Consider the following 25,576-nt stretch of genomic DNA (forward strand, 5'->3'; position numbering starts at 1 on the left):
AACATCACATCTGTATACTGGTATACCTTAAAAGAAATCTCCCATGTAGACAGGCCCAAGTCTCCTAAAAGCTTCATAGGAAGAAGTAAGTTTTATCTACTACCAGAGGTTTTATTTTAAATTTGTGTTTTGGGATCCAGAGGTGGGGTAGGAGCTAACGGAAAGAGATTCCCAAACTCTAGGGAAGGGAAATTTAATTTACCTGAATGCTTTTCAGCTTCCAAGGTAGCCATGCAGCATTGTTAATTAGTTTAGCAGTTGAACCTCACACACAGAAAAAAGAATTTTACTTCTGTTTTTTTCTTATCTTCTTTCAACTCATTTTTGAACTGTGTGATTTACATCTTTTTTCTTCCTCACCCAACACCATTCATTCTGTCAGATCCCCACCCCTGCATTTTGTTTCAGTCTTTGCCCTCAATTGGGCTTGAAAAATCCAAGTGATAAAGATAAATGTGGGTGCCTTAAATCATCAATTTCTGCAGATTTAAGTTTTCTCTTTAGAGACAAAAAAATCATGGCTATTCCTTATAACTGGGAAGACAACCATCCAAATGTAAACAGAATGTAAATCAGTGATGTACCACTGTCTTCCTCAGGCTGCAAACAGATGGCTCTAGTGCGTCTACTGATACCCAGAGATTTCCCAAGCAACACCTGAGTGAAAATGTGCCCATTTAGAACCTAATAGGCAACAGTAAAACTATCAAGAATCATGTGAGTTTACACACTGCTGCTACTGGATACAGTTATGACTATCAGTAAAGGTAGGAACTGGAGTTATTTGTGGGTGATGAGGACCAATATGGAAACTGAGAAGGATAGGGGAGGCTTAACTCCTCAGACTGAACCCATAGTCGCTGGCCTATAGTTTAGACCTCTTGATAAAGTCTCATCTGCTTATTAAAAAGTTTCGGTCAGGAGTACATACATTATGTATAGTACAGAAATCAAGAGTTATCAAATTACTGTGTGTCCCATGAACATTTATATAGACAGGTTCTAGCGACAGCAGCAGAACAAGTTCTCACCTAAGCCTTTGGAAGGTGAATTGGTGAGTTTTGCTGGTTGGCTATAGCAAACCAAGCGAAAATCTTGAATGGAACCAAAATACAAAATAAGATACTCCTTAACACCCTGGCCCTAGAAAGCAGGATGTCCCGATGCTAACCACTAATGCAAAATGCATTAGTGCTAAATGGTATAAGGTATTGGCCACAAGTGCTACAGGGTTTAAGACTAAATTTTGTAACATTTATTTGGGAGGCAGGGAATTTGGAGGGTACAGTGAATTAAAAAGATCTCTTGGGCACCATAAAGTTTAAACATATCCTTTAAAAAAAATTTCCATCTGGAAAAAAAAAAATCTTACTTTGTGGTCCAATAAATATCCAGTGAACCTGGGAAAGAAAAATTCAGAGAAGACAGACCTGTTTTTCCATTGCTCCAATAGTCCAGCTGGAATAGAGCAATGAATGCACTAGGAATGTGTGCAGGGAGATACTCTGGATTTCTTGCAAGCTCTAATTATGCTCATGCCAAATCTTAACTGTGACCTCAGCCACGCTAAGGGACAATAACTTTTCAAGTAAATGGACTGTGTGACAGATATGCCAATCTGTTGATATAGACATAAGAGCTATCACTTAGGGTTTTGCATGAGAGCACAAGTCTGATGAAGCTGGGATACATATTACTTTTCAGTAACTGTGGGAGATGGAAGTGAAAACCTTATGAAGAGATGGAATTTATTGGCGACAGCATTGTGAGCAGTATGAAGGTGGCAAAAACCGCAGGACACTTTTTCCTTAACTATTTATTTCCAGAATTTTGAGATTTTGCCTGGGTGGGGTAGGACTTGATGCAAGCTTAACTGTCAGTAAATGTAATTTTTGTCCACTAATAATACGTCAATAAACTCCAAGAGGTTGTGTGTACATTATGAAGGTAATGGTGCATTACGAAGCAAAGTGAGTTATGGGGGTTGAAGTCTAAAAATCTGTTTTGAAACTCCTCCTCTTGCAAATGTATATGTTGAGGCATACAATTATTAATGCAGCCAATGGCTTTGCAAAAGATTCCTACCGAGTTAACATAACTTAGATTTGTAAACACAAGATTGTGAAATAAATTTGCCACTAAAATAGTTTTCTGTTCATCTAGGAATGAAGATTTTTCTATGGCTCTTTATCCATAGGCTCAGAATTAAGAAAAATTGTTCCTTAAACAAAATGATGCAATATACAACAAGAAATTACTTATTCTATTTATAGGTAATATCTATCCATAAAAATATTATCCCCACTAACTAAAAAGATATTAAAGGACGGGTGCACTTGAGCGTCATTTCCACAGAAAGAACAGTTACTTACCCTACAGTAAGTGTGGTTCTTTCAGATGTTGTAGTCAGTGTGAACCCCACTGTAGGTACGCATGTGCCTCATACACATGAGATCAGTGTCTTTTGAATAGCAATATCCACCAGGGCCTTGCATGTACCCTGAGCTGCCTCATGCTCCAATATGAGGGCATTAAAGGCAGAGCAGCTGAGACCTTCTCTTGGTTCCCCCCCACTCTGAAGTCTATGATAGTTGAAAACTCCAAAATGCAGGGACAGAGGGCAGGTCACAGGGTCCAACTGACAAGAAAGAACCCAGTTACCACAGGGTAAGTAAAAGTTTTTTCTTTGAGTAAATGTCAGTGTGGATCCCACTGTAGGTTACTGGTAAGCAGTATCTCCTGGGGATCATGAGATCGAAGGATTTCAGCTAAATCAGTCAAACAGTGATTGAAGAAATGCTTTCCTAAACCTGGCCTCAGACTTGACCGCTAAGTCAAAGAGCGATGTTTAAGAGGTCAATAGGTTACTCTGCAATGCTGCTTTGTAGTTTCTCATATCGGCACATTCTTAAAGTGGGAGGAGGAGGATGCTCAAGATCTGGTTGGTATAGGCCTTAATGTTCAGCCGGAGAGGTGCACCAGGCAGCTGGCAACACAATAATACTCAGTTATCCATTTGGTTATTTTCTGACGAGATGGCCTGACTTTTAGGATGCCAAGCTATAGACAGAAATAGATAGGAAGACAGTCTGAACGGTTTGGTCCTGTCAATGTAATAAAGTCCTGGACATGTTATCCCTATGAAATGTTATATAGGGAGCTTCTGACAGACACCTGAACCTCATTCACTCTTCTGGTTCAAGTGATAGCCATTAGAAAGACCATCTGCAGAGGAAAGTGATGCAAGGAGCATTCTAAAAGAGGTTCTAACCGAGACTCCAGCAATCTGAGGAGGACTATGTTGAGATTCCAGGCAGGAGTATGGTCTCTGACTGATGGGAAAGTATGTAATAGTCCTCTGAGAAACTTTAATTCCCATCTGGTGAGAAAATAGAAACATAAGAGTAGCCATATTGGATCAGACCAATGGCCCAGCTAGCCCGGTATCCTCCCTTCTGAGAGCAGCCAGTACCAGACACTTCAGAGGAAATAAACAGAACAGAAAAACTACTAAAATGATCCATCCCCTATCCTCCAGACCCAGTTTCTGGCAGTCAGATGTTTAGGAACATCTGGAGCATGGGGATATGTCCCTCACCATCTTGGTTAATAGCCACTGTTGGACCTATCCTCCTTGAACATTTCTAATTCTTTTTTAAACCCTGTTATACTTTTGGCCTTCACAACATCCCCGGCAAAGAGTTCCACAGGTTGACTGTGTGTTTTGTGAAGAAGTACTTCCTTTTGCTTGTTTTAAACCTATGGCATACTAATTTCATTGGGTGACCCCTGGTTCTTGTGTTATTTACCTCTTCACGTAACACCACTTCTCTATTCGCTTTCTCCCCACCATTCATGATTTTATAAACCTTTGTCATAATTCCCCCGAGTCGTCTCTTTTCTAAGATGAACAGTTCCAGCCTTTTTAATCTCTCCTCATAAGGAAGCTGTACCATACCCCTAATCATTTTTATTGCCCTTCTCTGTACCTTTTCCAATTCTAATTTTGAGATGGGGTTACCAGAACCGCACACACTATTCAAGGTGTGGGCATACCATAGATTTAGATTGTTGCATGATGACATTTTCCATCATCTTATCTCTCACTTTCCTAACGGTTCCTAACATTGTGAGCTTTTTTTTGACTGCCGCTGCACATTTTCAGAGAACTACTCATGATGACCCCAGGATCTCCTTCTGGAGTGGAAACAGTTAATTTAGACGACATCATTTTGTATGTACAGTTGGGATTATTTTTTCCAACGTGCATTACATTGTACTATCAAAACTGAATTTCATCTGCCATTTTGTGGCCCAGTCACCCAGTTTTGTGAGATCCCTTTGTAACTCTTCGCAGTCAGTTTTGGACTTAACTATCATGGGTAATTTAGTAGCACCTGCAAAACTTTGCCACCCCACTGTTTACCCCATTTTTCAGGTCATTTATAAAATATGTAGAACAGCACAAAGAAGACGGCGCACCACCGTACAGGCGGATGGCAAGCTGAAATTGCTGTGAGGTGGACCTGGATAGAGGTGAACAAAATGCCAGCTTGTTTTAAGTAGTAGAGGATATTCAGTATTAATGCCTGGACTCAGTCCAGACCATATTTGGCTGCCCATACCGAAAACCTTTTCTATTTAGGTGAGTAAGTCTTTCTGGTCAATGCAGTCTTGCTCTGTATCCGGAATTCTTGGACCCTGAGGGAGCAGGCTCTTTCTGCAGTTTTCAATCAGCCCATAGCCATGCAATCAGGTGCAGTGACTGAGTCACAGAGCATCTGGCAGTGGTGCTATGAGATCAGATCCAAGCAACGTGAGAGCTGGACGGGCAGCTGACTGAATATTTGTAGAAGGCCTGTCAACCAAACTGCCTCTGTCAGTAGGTAGTCATGAGGATGATCATGGCTTTGTCTTGTTTGATTTTGGATACTATCATAAAGATCAGTGGAACAACATTGAGAAGGCTTTGGGACCACTACGAAAGGAAGGCATTTGGTGGTAACCTCAAGCTCATACCTCCTCTGAAAAAAAAAAAAAAAGTTCCGGCACCTGACATTGGTGGCAAACAAGTATCACAGGGTCCCCAGCGAAGGAACATCTCATCCGTGATGGATCGCCACAGTGACCACTCGTGAATGGTAACACAGTCTCCTCAGATGTTTGCCAGGGTGTTGATGACTCCTGGAAGGTGAAGAGCTAGCACAGTTACCATATCCAGAGCTTGATTGCCTATAGACAGCAGGGCGAAGAGTGTGTACCTCTTTGTTTATATGGTGCACTGCAGACATATTGTTTGTCAAGAGCTACACTGTGGAGCTTTGACGAACGGGTAGGAAGGATATGCAGGCTAACATGACAGCTCTGAGCCCCAGGATACTGACGTGGGCCCCTTGTTGATGGTCCAGGTGGACACCCCAACTTATCCTTGATCTGTGATTAAAATCATTGTTGGGAAGCAGAAGAGAATGGTAACCCTCCATGCATGTTTTTGGGTTCTTTCCACCACTTTGCTTCTGCAATGGTGTGAGGTGTAACCACCGCCTTCTTGCTCATTTGGTGTTTATCTGGGGTATACACCAACCTGAGCCAGAGTTGAAGGGGCCTCAGGTGAAGTCTGGCAAGCAAAGTCAGGAACGTGCACAGTGACATATAGCCCAGCAGTTCCAGACATCCTTGCACCTTTGTAGCTGGGTTTCATTCTATCTGAATTAATAAACATCAAGTGCATCAACAAGAACCCTGACTTTGGGAAGGTACGCTCTCACTAACCAGGAGTTGATCAAGGCGCCTATGAACTCTATCAGCTGTGATGGGATAAGAGCCTATTTTTTTGTAGTTCACCAGAAGGCCTAGCCAAGAGAACAGGGAGAGGGCATATTACAAACTTGCTGCTGTTTCCTGGTGAGATCTGTCCTTGTTCAGCCAATTGTCCAGATAAGGGTGAACATGAATGACCTTCCTTCTGAGATGTGTTGCTACTACCTCTAGGTACTTTGTGGAGACTGAATGATAACGATTGGGCCCCACTGTGAATCTTAGGTACTTCCTGTAGCCGGGTGGATGGCGATATGGAAGTATGCATCCCACAAGTTCAGAGGCACACACACCAGTCTTGAGTCTGAGGAGATGGGATGATGAAGGCAACCATTACCACCATTCTGAATCTGAAGCAGCATGATGTATTTGTTCATTCTTGTCAGGTCTAGGGTAGGACAAAGATCCCCTTTTTTCTTCAGGATAAGGAAAGGACAGGAACAGAAGAAGCCTCCTTCCCTATCCTCTGCACTTACCTCTTCTATGGCGCCTCGATGAAGTAACGAGGCCACTTCTGTCTGTAAAAGGCTCTCATGAGGAGAGTCCTTGAAAAGGAACAGGGAAGGGAGGAGGGTAGCGTTTAAAGAGTGGAAATGTATAGGGTAGTCTTGGGCCCTTATGCACATTTGTTGGCTGTGACAGTTGTCCAGGCCTGGTGGAAAGGGATTCCCGAAGGTAAGGGCAGGCTCCAGATTGGGAGTGTCAAGAGTCACATGAGCTATCAAATCTGCCATCTCTGAAAGGGATCTGGGTTGCCTAAAGGGAGAGAGAAGCATCCCCTGGATCTCTTTCTTTGTGGGTAACTCTAGCTGTGGACTCTGAGAATAGGTCAGTGTCCTCTGCCTCTGTTGGTATTTTTGTGGTTTCCTAGAGGAGGCCAGTGTGTAGATTCCCAGGAGCCACAGCGTGGCCCTTGAGTGAATGGGTTGCTTCTTCTGTTTGGAACGCCAGTATGAAGATTTCTCCACACAGCTGGTTGAACAACCAGTTTCAAAGTCTGTAAGTAGAATAAAGGGTTGGACACTCACTAGGTGCTGTCTTGCTGCAGCAGATGGTAAGAGAACTAAGGGGGGGGTTGCAGCCACTCTGCCCTTTATGCCCTCGCACAGGAGCATAAAGAGACTCAGAGCACATGTGCAGCCTCAACAGACACCGCTTTTCAAAAAAAGACTCCAATCTCATGCACATGAGGTGCATGTGCTCCCTATAGTGGGAATCACATTGACACATACTCTAAGAACATACTGAGACATTAAAAATTAATGTGTAACATTGGTGCCAATTACTTGATGAAATATTTGACCCTTGTACGTCCCTGACCTGTGTGAGTTTGTCCAGCTCCCCAAGCCATTGTCCAAACATCTTGTCCAGATCTTGGTCTTCCTTATCACTATCTTCTTCTGCACCATGATCTAGTTCTTCATCTGATAATTGCTCCATCTGAAACACAAAAGAAATATACCAGTCAATTTACACTCCGCATTTAAAAAGCGGGAACAAGGTCTCTTTGGAGGATTACAATAAACTATTTGCGAATATTCTGCAGGACTGTAGTTTAAGAATCTTACTAAATGTCTATCTACAAATGACATCACTACACTGGGAAATGCCATCACTGAACAAAATCATGGAAAAATTGTACTATTAAGTAGACATTTGAATCTCAGATATTTCTGAGAAGCTACTGAAACCTATGCAACAGGTAAACTTTTTTTGTGTGTGATAGTATTAAGTCTGATAAATTTTCTATATTAAGTAAATGTAGTTTCTGTTTTTACTCTCACAAGGCTGAAACAAAGACATATTAGTATACAACAGAATCCGCTCAGTAAACATGCTTAGATTGGAACCCCATGTAAAATGAACTGGAGTAAATGTTCCGTCTCACTCCAGTGTATTTTAGTTGCCTTTTCCTCCTCTTAAGACTGACATTTCTTGCTACCATATTCTGGTTCAAAATGTTACAACTGTAATCAACCCTGCATTTCAAAGGAACCGTTACTATTTATTTGTTAACCACTGAGGTGCTTGGATTTGTAACAGACACAGCCAGATTAGCAGCTATGCCAGTTTATGCTAGCTGAGCACCTGGCATACAATAGTAATGAAAGTTCCCTCCTCAAACAGTTTACCATGTAAAAAACAAATAAAGAGAACACAGAACTCACTGAGAAACCCAGAAGGCAGGAATAACTTGGGGGTTAATTTTTTTTTATTATTATTCTTAACTGGCTTCTTTTGGGCACTGCAAAGCAAATGAGTATTTAGGAAAGATGCAAATCAAGAAAGCATGGAAGCACAAAGTGTATCAGAGGCAGAATGGACAAAGGCAAAGACGGAAGCAGGATATGAAATCATCAGCTCTATTCTTCTCTGCTGAAAATGAGCAAAGGATGAAGTAGCATGAAGAAATTCCAGGATCTGGTCTTGCCTCCTGATAAAAGTGAAGATATGAACTTCCAGAGTGCTCCGTTCACAGCGGTCTCTGCTACTCTTGGTCATGAATGGAGGTTTGAAAACAATCCCTTTTGAAGAGGAGGGGAGCTTTTCCCAAGTAGGTTCTCTTCTGTTATTTATAGTGACTTTTTGTATGTAAAAATCACATCTCTTTTTTGCCATGTCCTTACACTGCTTCCTGCCATATCCATGCACATGACTGCCTGATCACTGCACTCCAGCAAGTCACGTGAAGATCATTCATGCTCATGCAGGTGGCAAGGCAGGAGATACTTCATATTTTGACAGGTTTCAGAGTAGCAGCCATGTTAGACCCACTTGATCACTGTATCTCCAGACTGGCCAACTTGAGTGTGGAATCGATTATGGCAGTGCCATAAAGTCCAGGGTTGATCTGCATCAGGTGGTAGGTGCTTGACTGGTAGGAGTCGGGTGCACAGGCCGTTCTCTACTCTTGTTTTCCGTAACTGAACCATTGTTTATTTGGGTGACAATGTCAGCGGTTTAATGGAGGCAAGAAAACTTTGGTGTGATTTCAGTTGATTCAGTATTGATGTTATATCATATAGCGATGTCCTGAATCTGTGCAATGCTTTGTGTGTGCTACTGTACTAGCAACTTCCATGCATATATCAGGAGGAACAATACCTGTGAGGATGTAGAGGCTGTTGACGTGAGTAAGCTTAAGACATCCTGTAATCTAGAGGCAGGCAGTGGTAAATACAGGTTCTAGCTTCTTCCATGAAAGTGATTCTGCCCACACTGCACAGGTCTATTCAGGAATGGAGTAGCAAAGTGCCAGCGGTGATGATTGCAGACTGGAGGGGTCTGCACCCTACTTTGATGTAACAAGCTTGCCAAGAATGTTGTGTCATATGCTAACTTGGGGTTTAGTTTTCGCAATGTGGGATCCAAAGGAGAGTGTGCGGTTGAGAGTAACACCTAGGTATAAGGGATTTACGGAATGAGTAAATTTTGTCCTAAGCCAGTTTAGGCCACGTTTTGGCCTCAGTTTTTGAAATAGAATGCACTGACTTGCGTCTTTGCTGTAAAACACACCATCATGATAACAGAGTCCAGCATAGTTGCATTTCTCTCTGCTGTTATACAGATTCCAAAAAAGGAAAAAAGAAAATTTAACATAATTAGTACTACAGTATTTGGCTGAAATACTGTTCAAGTTGGGGGACGCTGACTTAAGGCTAAGCCTGCTCCCACTGAAGTCAACAGGAGTTTAGCTGTTAATTTCAATGGGAGCAATATTGGCTTATTATCGATTTCCTCCTCCTCTTACTCCAAGGCTATATCCCAGGGTTTTTTTATTTTGTTTTTAAGGTTAAAGACAGCTTACATCTCCTTATTTTGGAGAAGTTGCTGACATTTTCAGCAAGTGCAAAGATCTGGCTTAAAATTACTGAAATTATTTTCAGAGTAGCAGCCGTGTTAGTCTGTATTCGCAAAAAGAAAAGGAGTACTAGTGGCACCTTAGAGACTAACTAATCTATTTGAGCATAAGCTTTGAGCTGTAGCTCACGAAAGCTTATGCTCAAATAAACTGGTTAGTCTCTAAGGTGCCACTAGTACTCCTTTTCTTTTTGTGAAATTATTTTACAACTTGGTGTTCGAAGACCTTACACCAGGGGTCGGCAACCTTTGGCACTTGGCCCAGCAGGGTAATCCGCTGGTGGGCCATGAGACATTTTGTTTACGTTGACCATCCACAGGCACACACCGCCCCCCGTAGCTCCCAGTGGCCGCGGTTCGCCTTCTTGGCCAATGGGAGCTGCTGAAAGCTGCGGGTTGCAGGAATGTGCTGGCCACCGCTTCCTGCAGCTGCCATTGGCTGGGAGCAGCAAACTGCGGCCACTGGGAGCTGCACCTGAGGATGGTCAACATAAACAAAATGTCTCACGGCCCGCTAGTGGATTACTCCAATGGGCCGCGTGCCGAAGGTCGTAGACCCCTGCCTTAGACCATGTTTTTTCATACCACAAAGGCAGCCATGTATTACCCACAAGAAATGGCATGCAGCATTTGCAAACAGATGTGCTTCCAAAGCCTTCAAATAAGCAAAAACATACTATCCAACAGCAAACAGAAAAATAAGAACTTATTTTATATAAGTATATAACAAAACATATATACATACACAAAGTGGAAATAGCATACAAATAATAAACTAACATTCATTATTTTCAAAATCCTGAAAAACCCCCATAAAGATGATGCAGTGCATTAATTATTAAAGTAATTAAATAGCTAAATAAGTGAGAACATAGTCTATAAGTATTGGGGACCAATACACACTGAACTGCAAAGGTATGAAATAGTTTCATGTGTGACCAGACATCCTTGTATTTTTTCCCAAACACTTCTATTAGACAGAGTAATTTTTTTTCCCATTAGTGCAGTAGCAGAGAGCTCAGTCAGTCTGTCTACGAGGGAGAAATTGCAGATTTCCATTTCTCAAAATAATCCTTTTAGCCACAACAGTTACTGCAATCCATTTCTTAATGTTAACTGGTAATTCATAAACACTTTTTTTTAAAAATGAAAAGGAAGCAGGTCAAAGCAATAATTTTTAAGTGTGGGTCCTGGAAGTTAGGCTCCTAATTCCATATTTAGGCAACTGAAAAAGATAGACCACTTCTATTTAGAGGCACAGAGCAACTCCATCTGCTACTACATCAGTGGGAGCTCATCATATTTGAAAATCAGGCCACTTATCAAAGATTCTAAATATGGATTTAGAAACCTAACTTTAGGTACCCAGATTTGAATAATTTTGGCCTTCATCAGCTGCTTAGCCATGGAAGCAGTTTACAAGCACAAAGTTTCAATAGGCAATGATAGTCTCCCTTCTACCTGAGCAGGTGAGAGAACGTATAGTTTCTGAACCTCCTGGCAGTGGCCCAGCTCTTCAGAATGTTTATGTTTACTTATTTTGGCATGCAGGAAAATTTTTCCAGGGAAATGCAAGTGAGTGAAGGGAAATCATGATTTTTAACAGTTTATAATTCTGCTGAACCTGAATTTAGTTTCATGGGACAAAAGAAAAGAAGGACACTTCTTCAGTCATAAGGATCTCTTCACGCCAAGTAGCAAAGGCGCCAAATTACTCAGGTCCTGGGGGGGATGCTCAACCCTCGCTCCGCCCCAGGCCCTGCCCCCACTCCACCCCAGGCCCTTCCTCCACTCCACCCCTTCCTCCAAGCCCCACCCCCACCCCTTCCAGCCCTTGCTCCGCTCCAGGCCCCATCCCCATTCCACCCCTTTCCCCAAGCCTCCACCTCTTCCCACTCCGCCCCTTCCTGCCCCTCCCCCCAGTGCCTCCTGCATACCACTGAACCGTTGATCCGCGGCAGGTGGGAGGTACTGGGGGTGGGAGGGCAGAGCTGATCAGCAGGGCCTCAGGAGGGTGGGAGGCGCTGGAGGGGAGGAGAAGGTATTAATCCGCAAGTCTGTCAGTGGATTTTCCGTGGGTGCTTCAGCCCTGGAGCACCCATGGAGTTGGCACCTATGATTAAAGGTCTGCTACTAAGAGTAGAGGTGTTACATGTTGTTTTAAAAAAAAAAAAAGTCACAAGAATCTCTTAGAAAGGAAACTGGTAGGCAACCTAAATAAGGATTCACTACCAGCTCCCCATAATACACACAGGTGGTGACAATCACTGAACATGTATCGAAAGTGTTCTCTGTCTCTACTCATTACATCACAAAAAACAAAATATTGAAAAGGATTTCTATAACTGGGTTTGAAATTAAAAGTGAGTCAACATAACACTGTTGTGTCCGACCATTTGAATGATACCAGCACCTACCACTTAGAAAGTATAGTTACACAACCCAAGAACGCGGGTAGGACCACTATAGTTTTCATCCTTATGATGAGAGGAGACAAAAGCAAGGGTTTTTTTTATTAATATATTTAAGAACCCATTCTTCTAAAGTTACATTGTCCCTGCCATTTACAAGATCACTACAAAGCACCCAAAAAGCTAGAGAGCTAACATGAAGTCCATAGTGACGTCTAACATGCCACATTACATTCTTTCATGCTAACCCTTGAACATGTGTTCATTGCCAGCAACAGACTTTGCACTAAAAGAATTCAACTCTCTAGTCCAAGGAATTCAGCTGACCACAGATATGCAACATCACTCAATCCACCGGAAATGCAGTCTCACTGCATCACAAATAGCTGACTCTACACATCTGTAAACAGAAATGCTGCTTAAATGAGCCACAGAGAATGCCAGCAATACATCCTGTCAGAGTTTAAATATTGGATGCTCTCCAGATTACTTCAGCAATGTTATAATTCACTATATGCTCACTGCACGAAGAAACAAAAGAAAATCTCTCCCTGAAAGAGACAGTTACAGCTGTAAGATTTCATTCCCAATCTCTTTTATGCAAGAATCAATGGCATTATGGTGACCATCTAACAGGAAGGAAGGTTTAACCTTCCATATACCAAAGGTTAACTATTCATCCATAAACATTCCACCTCTGGGCATCTCACTCACCTCAATATACTAGCATGGTTCAACTGGTCTTGTGAGACAAACATATAATTCTAACTTTTACAAGAAGCATCCATCTATAGATAGACTGTTTTACATTAAACCACTGCAGCTATATATTTGATCTGACAACTGTGAAAAGAACAATAAGTCTATTCAAAAAAGGCCAAAGCTCTGAAATGCAATAGAAACCTGTTTATCTAACATCTGATTTAGTGGTTCATAAATAATTTAGTAAGTAGCTTTAGCATCCAAAACTATTTACTAATTTTCTGTGGCTCTCCTTTCCCCAAAACACCCAAGACCTCCACTAGTAAATCCTGCATTCATTCCAAAATGCAAAATTAAAAAGAGTGTTAAAATTTTCAGGAGGAAAAGACAAGCAGCACAGGTGATGAACTAAGAATAGAGCATACAATGGAGAGGAACAAATCAGGCCTGAAGAAGCCCAAAAAACACTCTGAGGAGTTTGGTGGGGAGGAGAGAGAGGCATAAAACTGGGGAAAAAAGGATTCTCTCCCAAAGAAGTGAAAAAAAGAAACAGATAATAATTATTACTATTATTGTTATTGTTGTTATTATTATTATTAAGGATGTGCTGTATGGTTTGATTTGACCAAATCTTGAAATATGTTGAAATTTGCAACATAAATTAACTAAAAAGTACTGGTTACTGTTTAGTTCAAAATAGCATAAATTTTAATTTTGTTACAAAATTCTAAAACGCTAACTTTTAGAGAAACAAAGTCATGGATTGAAATGTTACAAATACTGAAGATAGACAACTAATAAGATGTAGGGCTACTACATCTACGATTAATCAAACACAAGCTACCTGGGGAACATATTTGCAGTGCTTCTGTAGCTGTGTTGGTGAAAGGGACAAAGCTTTTGAAGAAGAGCTCCGTGCAAGCTTGAACGTTTCTCTCTTTCACCAACAAAAACATTTAAACAAGAACTTTTTTCTCCAGTTTGTTTTAATAATCTTAGGTGTTTAATTGGAATAAAAGTAGGTTAACAAATAGGACAAAACTGTTACTTAAATTGAGAGTGTATCTTTAACAATGCTATTATATTTCAGCATTAACACGTTTCTATTCCTATTAAGTTTGGTAAATACCTTAAAAAACACAAATAAAATAAGATTAAATTTGGAGGCTAAGGTATTTGGTGCCTTTTATATGGGTATGTAACAACTCTACACACAAAAAAAACCCAAGAACAAAAAATAAAACAACACACCTTGGGAAATCTGACTGAAGTAGGGTGATCAAATACATGGAAATTATGAAATAATGCAGGCAGTATTTAACATTTGCAGAGGTTTTACATGGCTAGCCTCTTCCTCCCTTAAACTTCTTTTGCCACCCACTACACTATACTGTAACAAACTGTATTTTGCAACTAATTTATTCAACAGCATTCTTCATAGTTATTCTTCCAGTAGAAGTGAGTATCTAGTAATTATTGCTGCATGTTTATGAAGACCTGATCTTCATAAGAAAAGAAAAGAAAAAGAAAAGAAATAGTATCCCCCAGGCTGCAAACTGCTCCTCTAATTATTTTAACCTGGGATCAGACACTTTGCCCTAATTCTATTTACTCAGTAGATAACATTTAGCAGCCCAAGGAAAGCTTTTACAAGCACAGCACTGTTTTACATCAGGAAGCCTGGTACTAAAATTCTGTGCTGTCTGCCAGCTCCTTGCAGCCCCACCCAAGCTATCCTAACATCAGCTGTATTTCCTATAAGTCAGTGTCTGTTCTCAAAAAGCACAGTAAGATGATCAAATGTCTCTTGTCTCATTTAGATTTAAACTCACTCACTAACTGGCCCTGGAAGGTGAATTTTCTTAGCACAAATCCCATTGCTGATAACGGACACTCCTGAGTGACAGGTTTTGCTGACATGAGTGCTAGTGTAGACATGGCTCAAGTCTACTCATATAGAGTACAATGCAGGATCAAGGTCCTGGACTCAACTTGCCATATTGTGTACAGCAAGTCAGAATTTACCTGCTTCTGGGAACCAGAAAAATTTTGGCCAGAAATGATTAGTGATTCTGGGTATCTCCATTTGTGGGAGTCATGACGCATGTTAAAGGGTCCCGACTCTCCAAAATTGTTGAGCAGCTGCCCTCTAAAAAAAAAAAAAATCAGGATTCTTTAAGATGTCTCAGGCTTTGTACCCAAACATTGAAGCAACAAAAATCACTAGACACTTTTACAAATTTTGACCCTTGAAATCTAACTTTTCATAACAGTTGATTATTTTAGTTCCTTTCCACTTTTAGATTAGAACAGAGCTGACAATTTATCATAATAGTGTCTTTAGAAGCGTGATATTCCATTTTTCTAGATTCTCCTTAAGAACCAGTTTCATGGCAAGGGAATATTTCTTCTTTTCCTAAAATATATTATAATGTCAAGTTTTAGCTTTTTTGGGAAGGTAAGTTACTAGGGTTCATCAAAATTCAAAACAATAGCTCACATCACATTTTTTAGTTTTTTCAAATTCAATTCTCATTTCTAGGTTTTCTAGAACACATATTGGATAGGATTCCTCTAAACTAGCAAAACTATTGTGTTGATGAAATGGCGTGAGGATTGGGAATATCAGTTTCTCTTCTCACTAATGTTATAGGTTTTCTATATGAAAGAAAAATAAAAGCAAAATTCTACAGAAAACAAGATTTAAAACAGGAATGATATACTGAGACTGACCAGAATCAGTAAATATTTGATATGCAGCTTTTTATATTTGCTTGTATTTACAGACCCCACTACACTAGAAAGACTACTATGTTGTAGGATTGTGTTGGAAAAAGATCCACCTTCTTCCCTAAATAAACTGGCTACGAAATTTGTTTTCAGACTAACTTCGAACAGTTGAGTTTGTTCAGTTTTCAATGCATATAAAAATAGGAGTTTGTTATTCTATTTTATTACTTTATGGAAAAGTAATTAGCTCCTCCTCAGCAGCAGCAGCATTTTGCAATCATTTAAATTTTCAGTTACACAACTAAATACTCTTAAATTAGTAAAAACTCATCCACCATTCAGGAAAAGTATTTAATGCTGTCATGTTTGTTTTTAAGCAATGCATCATAGGTTTTAACCTATCAAGGCTATCAATATGAGACTCAAAAGGTTTTAAAATGTGTGAGAAAACAGAAAAGACCATAGAAAATGAAACTTCAAATGAATTAAGGTTAACAACTTAAAGTTTTGCGTCAAAAGCAACCTCCATTTCATGATTCGGAATTTTCTTAAATAGGTTACAGTCACAATAAGATAACAGCTGATCTTTGGGGCTGAGGTAAGTTTGAGCCAAAAGGAATTAAAAATTCCTTGCCATGACATACAATTAAGACTAATGGCACAGTGGTACAAACTCATGCTATCAGATAAGGTGATTACAACCATGATCTACTCCAACTGAAGCCAACAGGATATTGTAGTAGGCACCATGAACAGTAAAAAGTATTTTCAGAATCAGACTCTAAGGACTTGTCTACCCCGGTGGTTCTCAACCTTTCCAGACTGCAGTACCCCTTTCAGGAATCTGCTCTGTCTTGCGTACCCCCAAGTTTCCCCTCTCTTAAAAACTACTTGCTTACAAAATCAGACACAAAAATACAAAAGTGTCACAGCACACTATTACTGAAAAATTGCTTACTTCCTTACTGATCTACACTATACTTATTTAGGAAGTCTTCCATCATACAGTTACCACTGGTGACAGAATTGAAAACAACCCTGAAATATGTTCAAAAGGCAGAAGGCCCATGATTAGCCACAAGTGGAATGTTTTGGGTTTTTTTTTTTTTTTAAACAATCCACATGCTATTGTAATAAGCACTATAAAAATGGTTATACCTCAGTGCCTACAAACAAGAGAGATAGTATTATCAACTAAGTACTGACAGACAAGCCACCCTTTGGCCAGCTATCATCTGTTAAATCTACATTAAAAAAACCCAAAAAACTGATTGGTGCTACTTGGCCTTTTCTGGTTAAATGCCTGTTACTGCAGACTTCTCTCTATTAAAAAGACATTTAAAAAAAATCAAAGAATTAAGAAAGATACTAAGGTAAAGTAACATTCATGTTGCATAAAGTACTCAAAAGTCATAAATTTGACTAAGCAACCTCTTATTTAAATCCAGCCCTTTGAGCATACATATTCTGGCTGACATTTTCAAGGGAGCCTAAAGGAATTGAGTGCCTAACTCCATTGGGTTGCTTACCCATCGTCTTTGAATTTGTGCTCATACCTTTTTAGATATGCCAGTGTATCTAAGGTTGTGGAGACAAGTGGATTTTCTCTTGTATACAATCACATCATTAACCATTGCTTCAATATATACTACACACACAGAAGGCACAATTAAGGTAGCAGTTCAGCTCTAACTTTCTCGTTCCCTGATTAATACACAACGCAGTGTTAAAGTTGTGCATGTAACAGGTTTTTGCTTGGTTTGTCCTGGGTTCCCTCCCCCCTCCACATTTAATATCAATATATACAGACAAATAAAATGGAATCTTTTCAGGCAATTAGTATCCAAAAACCTTGATCAATCTCCAAGGAAACTTAAATTTATCTCTATTCACAATATCAGTACATCATTGAGAAACTAGACTATGCAGTAGTTTATCCAAAAGCTGCATCTGAATTCTCACTTTGAATTCCCAAGAGTGGACTAGGTTTCTGAATGACTTCAGGCTGTAAAATTGTGGCTAATAAATCAGACAGCAGATGAAAGCTGAGCCAACATTAAATTTGCTCTATGGAAAGCAATCCAGGGCCTGAACAAAAGTAATTCAAAGTTCTAGCAACTGATCAAAATTAATTTCAGTACATTTTAATATGTACTTTATTCTTCTTAAATATTGAGCGCCAACATCACAGGGTCCAAATAAATTCCAACACAGGACTCTGATGACATTCATAACCCATCTAACTTTTCCACACTACATTTTTTTTTCTTATCATTTGATGTTACTGGCTTCAAGAATTACAATATATTCACCGGTTCTATCTTTAAAAGCTGGAGGGATAACAACTCTGCTTGAATATTTATGAGCAGAAACCTGGAAATTTACATCAAAAAATTTAAAAAAAAAAAACATTAATTTTTCTTGACAAGACTGAAAGAAGGGTAGCTAGACAACAGCCTTAGGAATCTTTTCCAAATGAATCTTTTCACCAGATTTCTACTTAATTTAAAGCATACTAGAAAACAGTACCCCTTTCAATATATTATCCGAAACAGTGTTAGAAGCATAGTTCAGATAAACTAATACTTTTTAGTTCTGTTACTTAATTTTAGATGCAGCAAACACAGAAATCCATAAATGTGGCCTGGTGTTTCCATATTACTTAGCCACAAATTTAGCTAGATAACATATATGGTACAAAATGTTTGTCAGTCACAAAATTCAAATTCAAGCCACCATATAAACAAGAATTATCCTTTTTATATTATTCCCCGTAATAGTTTCCTGCAAATCCACTACTTTTAGACACAATTTTACAAAAGTTATGCCTCAGATTATAATTTTCCAGGCTTGTTCTCACCTCACCAGGTGAAAATTTAAGAAAAGTTTGATAAAAATCCGTTGGCTGTTTCAGTTATCCAAGTGTGAAAACCAAAAGGCTGTTGACAAATTGTCAATTATTTTTCTCCTTACGTTTTTTTATGGAATAATTAAAATATATCATTTTAATAGTTAAAATGCTACATTCATCAAGTCCACAAAGATAATGTCCATTGCCAAGTTTTAAAAAACAGATTAATAAAGGATTAAAGGTAACCTGTAACAATAGTACACCATTTTAAAACCACTTTTAGCATTAACCTAGATTAGAAAACTATAGTTCATTAAGGCTACATTTAAAGATGTCTTGCAAAAGGAAGACAAACATTGGGCATATGCTATTTTTCATTTCTTTAGGATGTACAAAGAATACCTGATTATATTTTAATATCAAATTATGAAATCTTTTTCCAGCTATTTCTTACATTATAAAGTCAAATACTGTATTATCTAGCTTAGGCACCTATGACTGGAAGAACTATTGAAATGGTGGTACAAAGGAGGAATTAAATGAACTAGTAAGAGGATAAGATTTTTTCCATCTGAATAGTTAAAATCCTGGTTTGTTTTATAGATTCCTATATTCAAAATGTTAATTAGTCACTGAAGATTTAACATCATCACCACTTCAGATATGTTGTTAAGATGTCATCATAAACATCTCTTGTACTTTCTTTAATTCTCCAATAAAAGCTAGGGAATATCAGAGTTTACATTTTTGAGTTTTCTACGTTAACAGAAAAAACCTTCCCATCTGCACACAACACACATCTTCTCAAGCTTTTTTAATACAACAAAGCAGTAAAAAAGACCAACTTTTAAAAAATCTTTTGCGGGTCACATTTAAGTAATAATGTCGTGCTTTATGTCAATATACAATCGTTTCAATACACGTTCATATGGTTCATGGTTTAATCCGGAGCATATTAAAATTCACACACTATATATTAATTTCATCTAGTGATCATTTAACATTTCATTTGACATTGAATTTCCCTTTTTAAAAAGTATCTAAAATGATGAAACATTATGGCTGACAAACTGAGTGCAAGAAAATCATGTAATTCAATTTGCAAATCCCATAACAGTATGAACTGTAATTATGAGGAATGGAGGGGAAGACACTGCCTCATTCAGTACACAGGATGGATAATGATTAGGGAATGAAATCAGGGTTGTATAGTGAAGGAGGTGGTTTTCTGTAGGACTCCTGCCCCCATTTGTTGCACGGTGTGTAATGAATGAGGCAGAGAACTTCGTCCTTTTCTCTTCCTGATCTTATGGTTAAGAATGTCACCCAGGAGAAGAGGATTCTCTCCCTATCCCTCCCACAGCGTTCCTAAATGATGCTGGGCAAATCACGTAACCCAACTATTCAAAGATGACCATTAACTATGTGTTCCTTATTTTCCAGATGCCAAATAAGCACAATTGGGGTCAGATTTCCAAAAGTGCTGAGGACTCAACTGCAAATGAAGATGGCTGGAACTCTGCTTTAAACATGAAGTGCTATAAAAAATGCAAAATACTCTGAAAAAAATCATTCCCTTTATATCTCAATTTGGTCACTGAAAATTGAAATCTCTGTCTCAGCTTCTGATCAGTAAAACAGGAATACTACCATCTAAACTTATAGGGGGTATGGTGAATAAATTCATTAATATCTGAGAAGCATTCTGATACTATGGGCACAGCACCACAAAAATGTCCAAGAGGCAATATATATGATTTTTGACTCAGTGCAGGGTTTGCACAGTGGGCTTTAAATAACTTGTGAGAGACATTGAATCAGGAGGATTGTGCGCTGAATGAGAGAGGGGTTCTGTGGAAAAAATCATATGTGATCATGCAATGAAAGACTGTAATAATGCACATATACAACGGGGCCAAATTAAGGTTGCACAGACAACTTAATTCAGCCGTTTCCTAACTTTTCAGTGCTTGACTTTGCAACCTGAAAAGAGTTCTTTTAAAATAAGAGTTTTTTGGGGATGTAATTTAAATATATTTGGAGAATTTGCCTCAAGACAAAGAAATTTACAAAGGTGATTGGAAAAAATTTGCTAGGATTATGTTGTATCTTACGTCAACCATTTGGGTGGCTCTCAGTTTAAAAAAAGAAAAGGCTTTGTTTTGCCAGGTAAAAAAAATATTTACAAAAGGCATGTCTGATTACAGAGATTTATTTCTTAACTGTTGCAGTGATTTTAAAATTCATCAAACTGTGTGGCTAGACAAATGTCCATTAATAGTAACCAGAAGCAAGGCAAGATTGACACTAGAGTGTGCCACAGCTCCTTAAAAATAGGGATAGTTAAGTTTTTAAAGAAGTTGTGAAATCATATTAACTGGGACAATCTGTCCCCAACTTTTAAATGCTTTTCTTTCTTCTTATGTTTAAAACATGGCACCATTACTTTATTATTTAAAAAAAAAAACATTTGACAAAGTGTAAATTACAAAATTCTCATTGCTCGACACTTACAAAAATATCAAATCTCTCTGTAAATTTGGCTTAACCAATATATATTTCTACCTACCACTCAAGTCAATGAAATGCCATATCTTACTAAGAAACTGTTATTAAACTAGAAAGGAGAAGACAGCCAACTACGAACAGATACTCCCTGATTAAATGCCTGCATAAATACTAATAACTTTTTATTAGTTCCAACAAATGCCTCAAAACGGAATTATCTGTGGTCAAGTTTGTCAAAATGCCCCTCCCCCCCCCCACCTGCCTCAATGGATGGGGGAACTTGATGAGGCCAGCAGTGATGGAGGCGACACTCACTGTGGGACACCAGGTAGCTCCTCTCCACCAAGAGTCTCTGGCAGCAATTGGCCAGCTGGGGGAGAGGGATGCTGATTGGCCATCATTCTCCAGCTCCCAGGATTTAACCTGGAGTGGGGGCCCTTTGTAGCCTCTTTCAGCTCCATTCCAGCAGCTCCACCATGCCCACTCTGAACTGGGAATAGGAACCCAGCCTGACAGATGCTATGGGTCTACTCAATCATCTGTTTGGGGGAATCAGGAAGGAAATTTTTTCTCCTGTGTGCCAACTGGAAGAGGACATGGGAGTTTCCGCCTTCCTGGCAGTATTTTCAAGCCACGGTGGGTCAAGAAGGAACACACTTAGTACCTAACTGAAGTACTTTGGGTTGAGTTAATTCATTGCAACTTGAGGTTGGTTTCCAGTGTAGTTAAAAGGATAAAATGAACAGTTCCCAGAGACCTGGGATTTAGCGATGGGCCTTTGGCTTATGTTATGGAGAGACCTTGTGGCCTTCCCAGGCTGAGGTCAGATCTTGTGGCCCTTGCAGGTTGAGGTTCCCATCCTGACACACCCTCTGTCCTTCTCGGGGGCAGAGGGAGGGTGCTAGGACTCAGAGAGAGCTGAGTCCTGAGGGGTAAGCTGAGGAGAGCCTATCCCACATTATGGGTTATAGGTAAGGAGCATGGTAACTGTCACACTGGAATCAATTAAATGCCTGATATTAGAGAGTATAGGGGATAGGTGAGTAGTGATCCCCTGAGCTAAAGTTTAATAAATGCTGTATCTTGCCACTTAATTCAATACATGTGTCTGTCCTCATTTCGTCACTGTGTCCACATCAAAGTTAGCGATTCTTGGTGTCCAGCTTGATACTTTAAAGGCACTGCTGAGCACACAACCCTCTGAAAGTCAATCAAGTTGGGCATCAAAAAAAGTCACTAAACACTTTTGAAAATCTGGAGTTGAAGCTTCTTCTAGTCACACAAAGATGCTTATGAATAACAACTTTTATGACTTATGACTTTTACAACTCCTGCAGTGCCTGCAACCCCCACTTATACTGAGTAGCTTGCAATTATATTGGCAGTATTATTGGGAAGCAAATAAGCATGGAACAAAATCAGGATGAAGAAGATGGGACACTACAACAAGAATAGAAAAGGGAAGGAATGACCTGTTGAGTGCCGGCCTAAGCCAATGCACATCTTGCACATATGCACAGTGTAACCTCATTTAGCTGAGCAATTTATAAGCTTAGCGCTATAATCATTATAAGCCTTACTATCCCTGTGGAAAGTCTGATTTTAAAGGCTCTTAACCTGGCCTACTTAAAACCATTTTCTACCAGGCTGCTCAAGGGTACTTTTCAGCAACGGCAAGATATTGTCACATTTTATCTTTTTAGTCTCATATGTTTTATACAAGATGTGATTATTTTTTAAATGGGGAAAGATTTTTGTTTTGTTTTAAACTCTCCTTTATAACCACCAACCTGTATTACTTTTTGTTCTAAACTTAAAAAGATCACCCTCAAAAAAAAAAAAAAAAGCCACCCTGAAAAATTTCAGAAAGTTGTGAGCATTTGAAAACAGGGACTTGGAACGGAAAACATTGTGTGACCTCAATTATGATGTTTGCTGCTCCTGTGACTCCCATTATAATACTAAGTTAAAAAAAAAAGTCTAAACATAAAAGATCTCAGCTGTTGACAGTTTTTAAAGTGACAAGGTTTTTAAAATCTTATCCCTGAATTCTGTTATATGCTTCCTGCTCTTCTCCCCCAGTGTCTCACCAGGAAGGCTTCCCTTACCATCAACATCTGGTAACTAACATAGTTAAACTGGTCTTCCATATGAAACCCAATTGTACTCCAGCTCCAAAGGAAGCGTGGAAGTAGTATTAGATTAGAAACTTGACTTTAGTTCAAACACCCCCCCCCCTTTCCTTCTTATTACTGAGGACTTGAGCATTCAGTGTGAACTTTTACATTTTGTTCAAAGTTACAACACAGCTTTGAACTATAAATATAATTGCTAAATGTTGTCCCTTACAAAATTCTTAACAGGAGCTAAAAAACAGAACTGCCTGCACAGGATTTAATGGCTTAAAGCAGCTGGGAGATGGAGGATGAACATATTAGAGAATCTTTAAGCAAAGAAACCCCAAAAACCAAAAACAAAACCACCATGCATTTCAACATACTGCAAACTGATGCCTATCGCTCCCTTCAGTAGGTAGATAGTACTTTCTTGGTATGGTTATCAGCAGGTGTGACAGCCAGGCCCCCTTTCTAGCAGGCTACGTGCCCGTTCTTTCCTGCTGCATTAGGAGTGGCAATGGATGAAATCTTCTCTTTACACTTCTTACCTCTGTTGACCCATGCAACAAGCAGGATTTTATCTTTAAAAATAAGTATTCATGCGTTAAGGTTTACTAAGAGTGTTTTGCAATTTCTTTTAAACAGGCTGGAGCTGCAGTAAAATAGCAGTTTTAAAAGGTTAAAAGTTAAGTATGTATAGCCACACAAGATATCCAACACACCTAACAGGATTCCTCACACTACCACTGAAATTAAATACATGTCTATGCACGCCTTTTAAGACAAACTGTCTTAATGCCTTTTCCTTTAGTAGTATGCAGTGTTGTAGCTCTGTTGGTCCCAGGATATTAGAGAGACAAGATGGGCGAGGTAATATCCTTTATTGGGCCAACTTTTGTTGGTGAGAGAGAAACAAGCTCTTGAGCTTTCTCAGAGCTCTTCTTCAGGTCTGGGAAATGTACTTAGTGCCACAGCTAAATACAAGGAGAAAAAGACTGTTTAGTGTAAATAGTTAACACATTTCCCTTTAGTTGTTAAAAACAGACATGATTTTTACTAAGGGTTCTTAAAAAAAAAATCATTGTTTACTTGAATATGTATCATTTTGAAAAATTAATTTCTGTAGCCACATAAATCCTGTAAATTATCTTTTGAACAAGCAACCTATTTCCTTAACGCTTTCTAAAACTGGGATGAAAGTAATCAACTATATCTGGATATCCAAGGCAGAATTTGTATAAAACTTCTGAATCTCCACATAATTTCTATGTTAATAACCACAACTGGCAATTAAAGCTTAAACTGCTTATAAATATTTATCGAGCATTAGAGCACAGGTATGTATCCCCAAAATGCACTGAGTCAGATGGGAACAAAGACCGATCTTGGATAAGTTACTGAAGGAGCATTCATAATAATGGAAGGATTGGAAATAGGCAACCAGAAGAAATTACTTGTCCATATTTGTCTGGGGTGTGATGAAAAATAAGGCATACCTGAGTTTCAGGGTGGATAAAAATCAACAATTTAAAATATATCTATATTTTAAAAAATGGTTGTTGTTTTTTTTTAATTTAAATCGCATTTTACCAAAGGTTTTTTCCTCAAAAAGGATATCTAAAGACAGTTTTAATTAAGATACATTATAGCTCAAAGATATCTGATCATGGAATACACGTTTCAGAGTGGTAGCTGTGTTAGACTGTATCAGCAAAAAAAACCGAGGAGTACTTGTGGCACCTTAGAGATTAACAAATTTATTTGGGCATAAACTTTCGTGGACTAAAACCCACTTCACTGGATGCAAGCAGTGAAAAATACAGTAGGAAGATATATATACACACAGAGAACATGAAAAAATGGGTGTTGCCATACCAACTGTAACGAGACCAATTAATTAAGGTGGGCTATTGTCAGCAGGAGAAAAAAAACTGCTGTAATGATAATCAGGATGGCCCATTTCAAACAGCTGACAAGAAATGAAACAATATATTCATGTAATGTTTAAGAAAAGTTTTGTAAATGAGTTCCAATAGTTCATGGATTAGGGACCCAATTTTATGGGATTCCAGGGGCTTCTGTATAGATTTAGGTTAATCTATTTACCCAACGGGACTCAGTGCTCAGGCTAGAAGATACCATCAGACACACTTAGTTTTGTGGTTTTCAAACTGTGGATTTGTCTCTCCAGAGATAACATGCTTGTTAACAGCAAAAATGTTTTTAAATAAATAAATATATAGAGGTGAGAAACAACAGACCTCAACCCTATTGTCCCTCTGCAAATTTGTGTACACAGAGTCAATCCCTTACCTCTCTCTGAAAGTGCAAAGTTTCAAAAAGTTCAATGAACAGAAGATTGTTAGGGACGGAATAGATCTGGACAAGGAGAAGAAATCTGGAGATAAACGTGAGAAGGGAGGGACAGGCAGTAGAAACAAAAGTGAAACTGTTTGAGCAGCATATTACAGAAGTCTTGAGGTCTTTCTGAGCGTAGCCGTCATTGATTTGAGATCTACCATACCATTCTCTCACTAGAAGGGAAAACCTATCATGGCAGCAGGCTGTAAAAGAGACCC

General features: G+C 39.1%; 1 protein-coding gene across 8 annotated transcripts in view; it reads right to left on the minus strand.

The window, feature by feature from the left end:
- The window catches only part of RAPH1 (Ras association (RalGDS/AF-6) and pleckstrin homology domains 1), a 162,192-nt gene that overhangs the window by 79,662 nt on the left and 56,954 nt on the right, over nt 1-25,576 (minus strand). For 4 of the 8 annotated variants that reach the window (XM_037912272.2, XM_043524886.1, XM_037912273.2 and 1 more), the window contains one exon: nt 7,138-7,257. In XM_037912272.2, the coding sequence (XP_037768200.1) occupies nt 7,138-7,257 (120 nt within the window). Of the gene's footprint in view, nt 1-7,137; nt 7,258-14,816; nt 15,074-25,576 lie in introns of those variants that run through there. The other 4 variants (XM_043524888.1, XM_043524887.1, XM_043524885.1 and 1 more) reach the window with 2 other exon arrangements.

The sequence above is a fragment of the Chelonia mydas genome, chromosome 11 (assembly GCF_015237465.2).
Source record: "Chelonia mydas isolate rCheMyd1 chromosome 11, rCheMyd1.pri.v2, whole genome shotgun sequence".
NCBI lineage: Eukaryota > Metazoa > Chordata > Testudines > Cheloniidae > Chelonia > Chelonia mydas.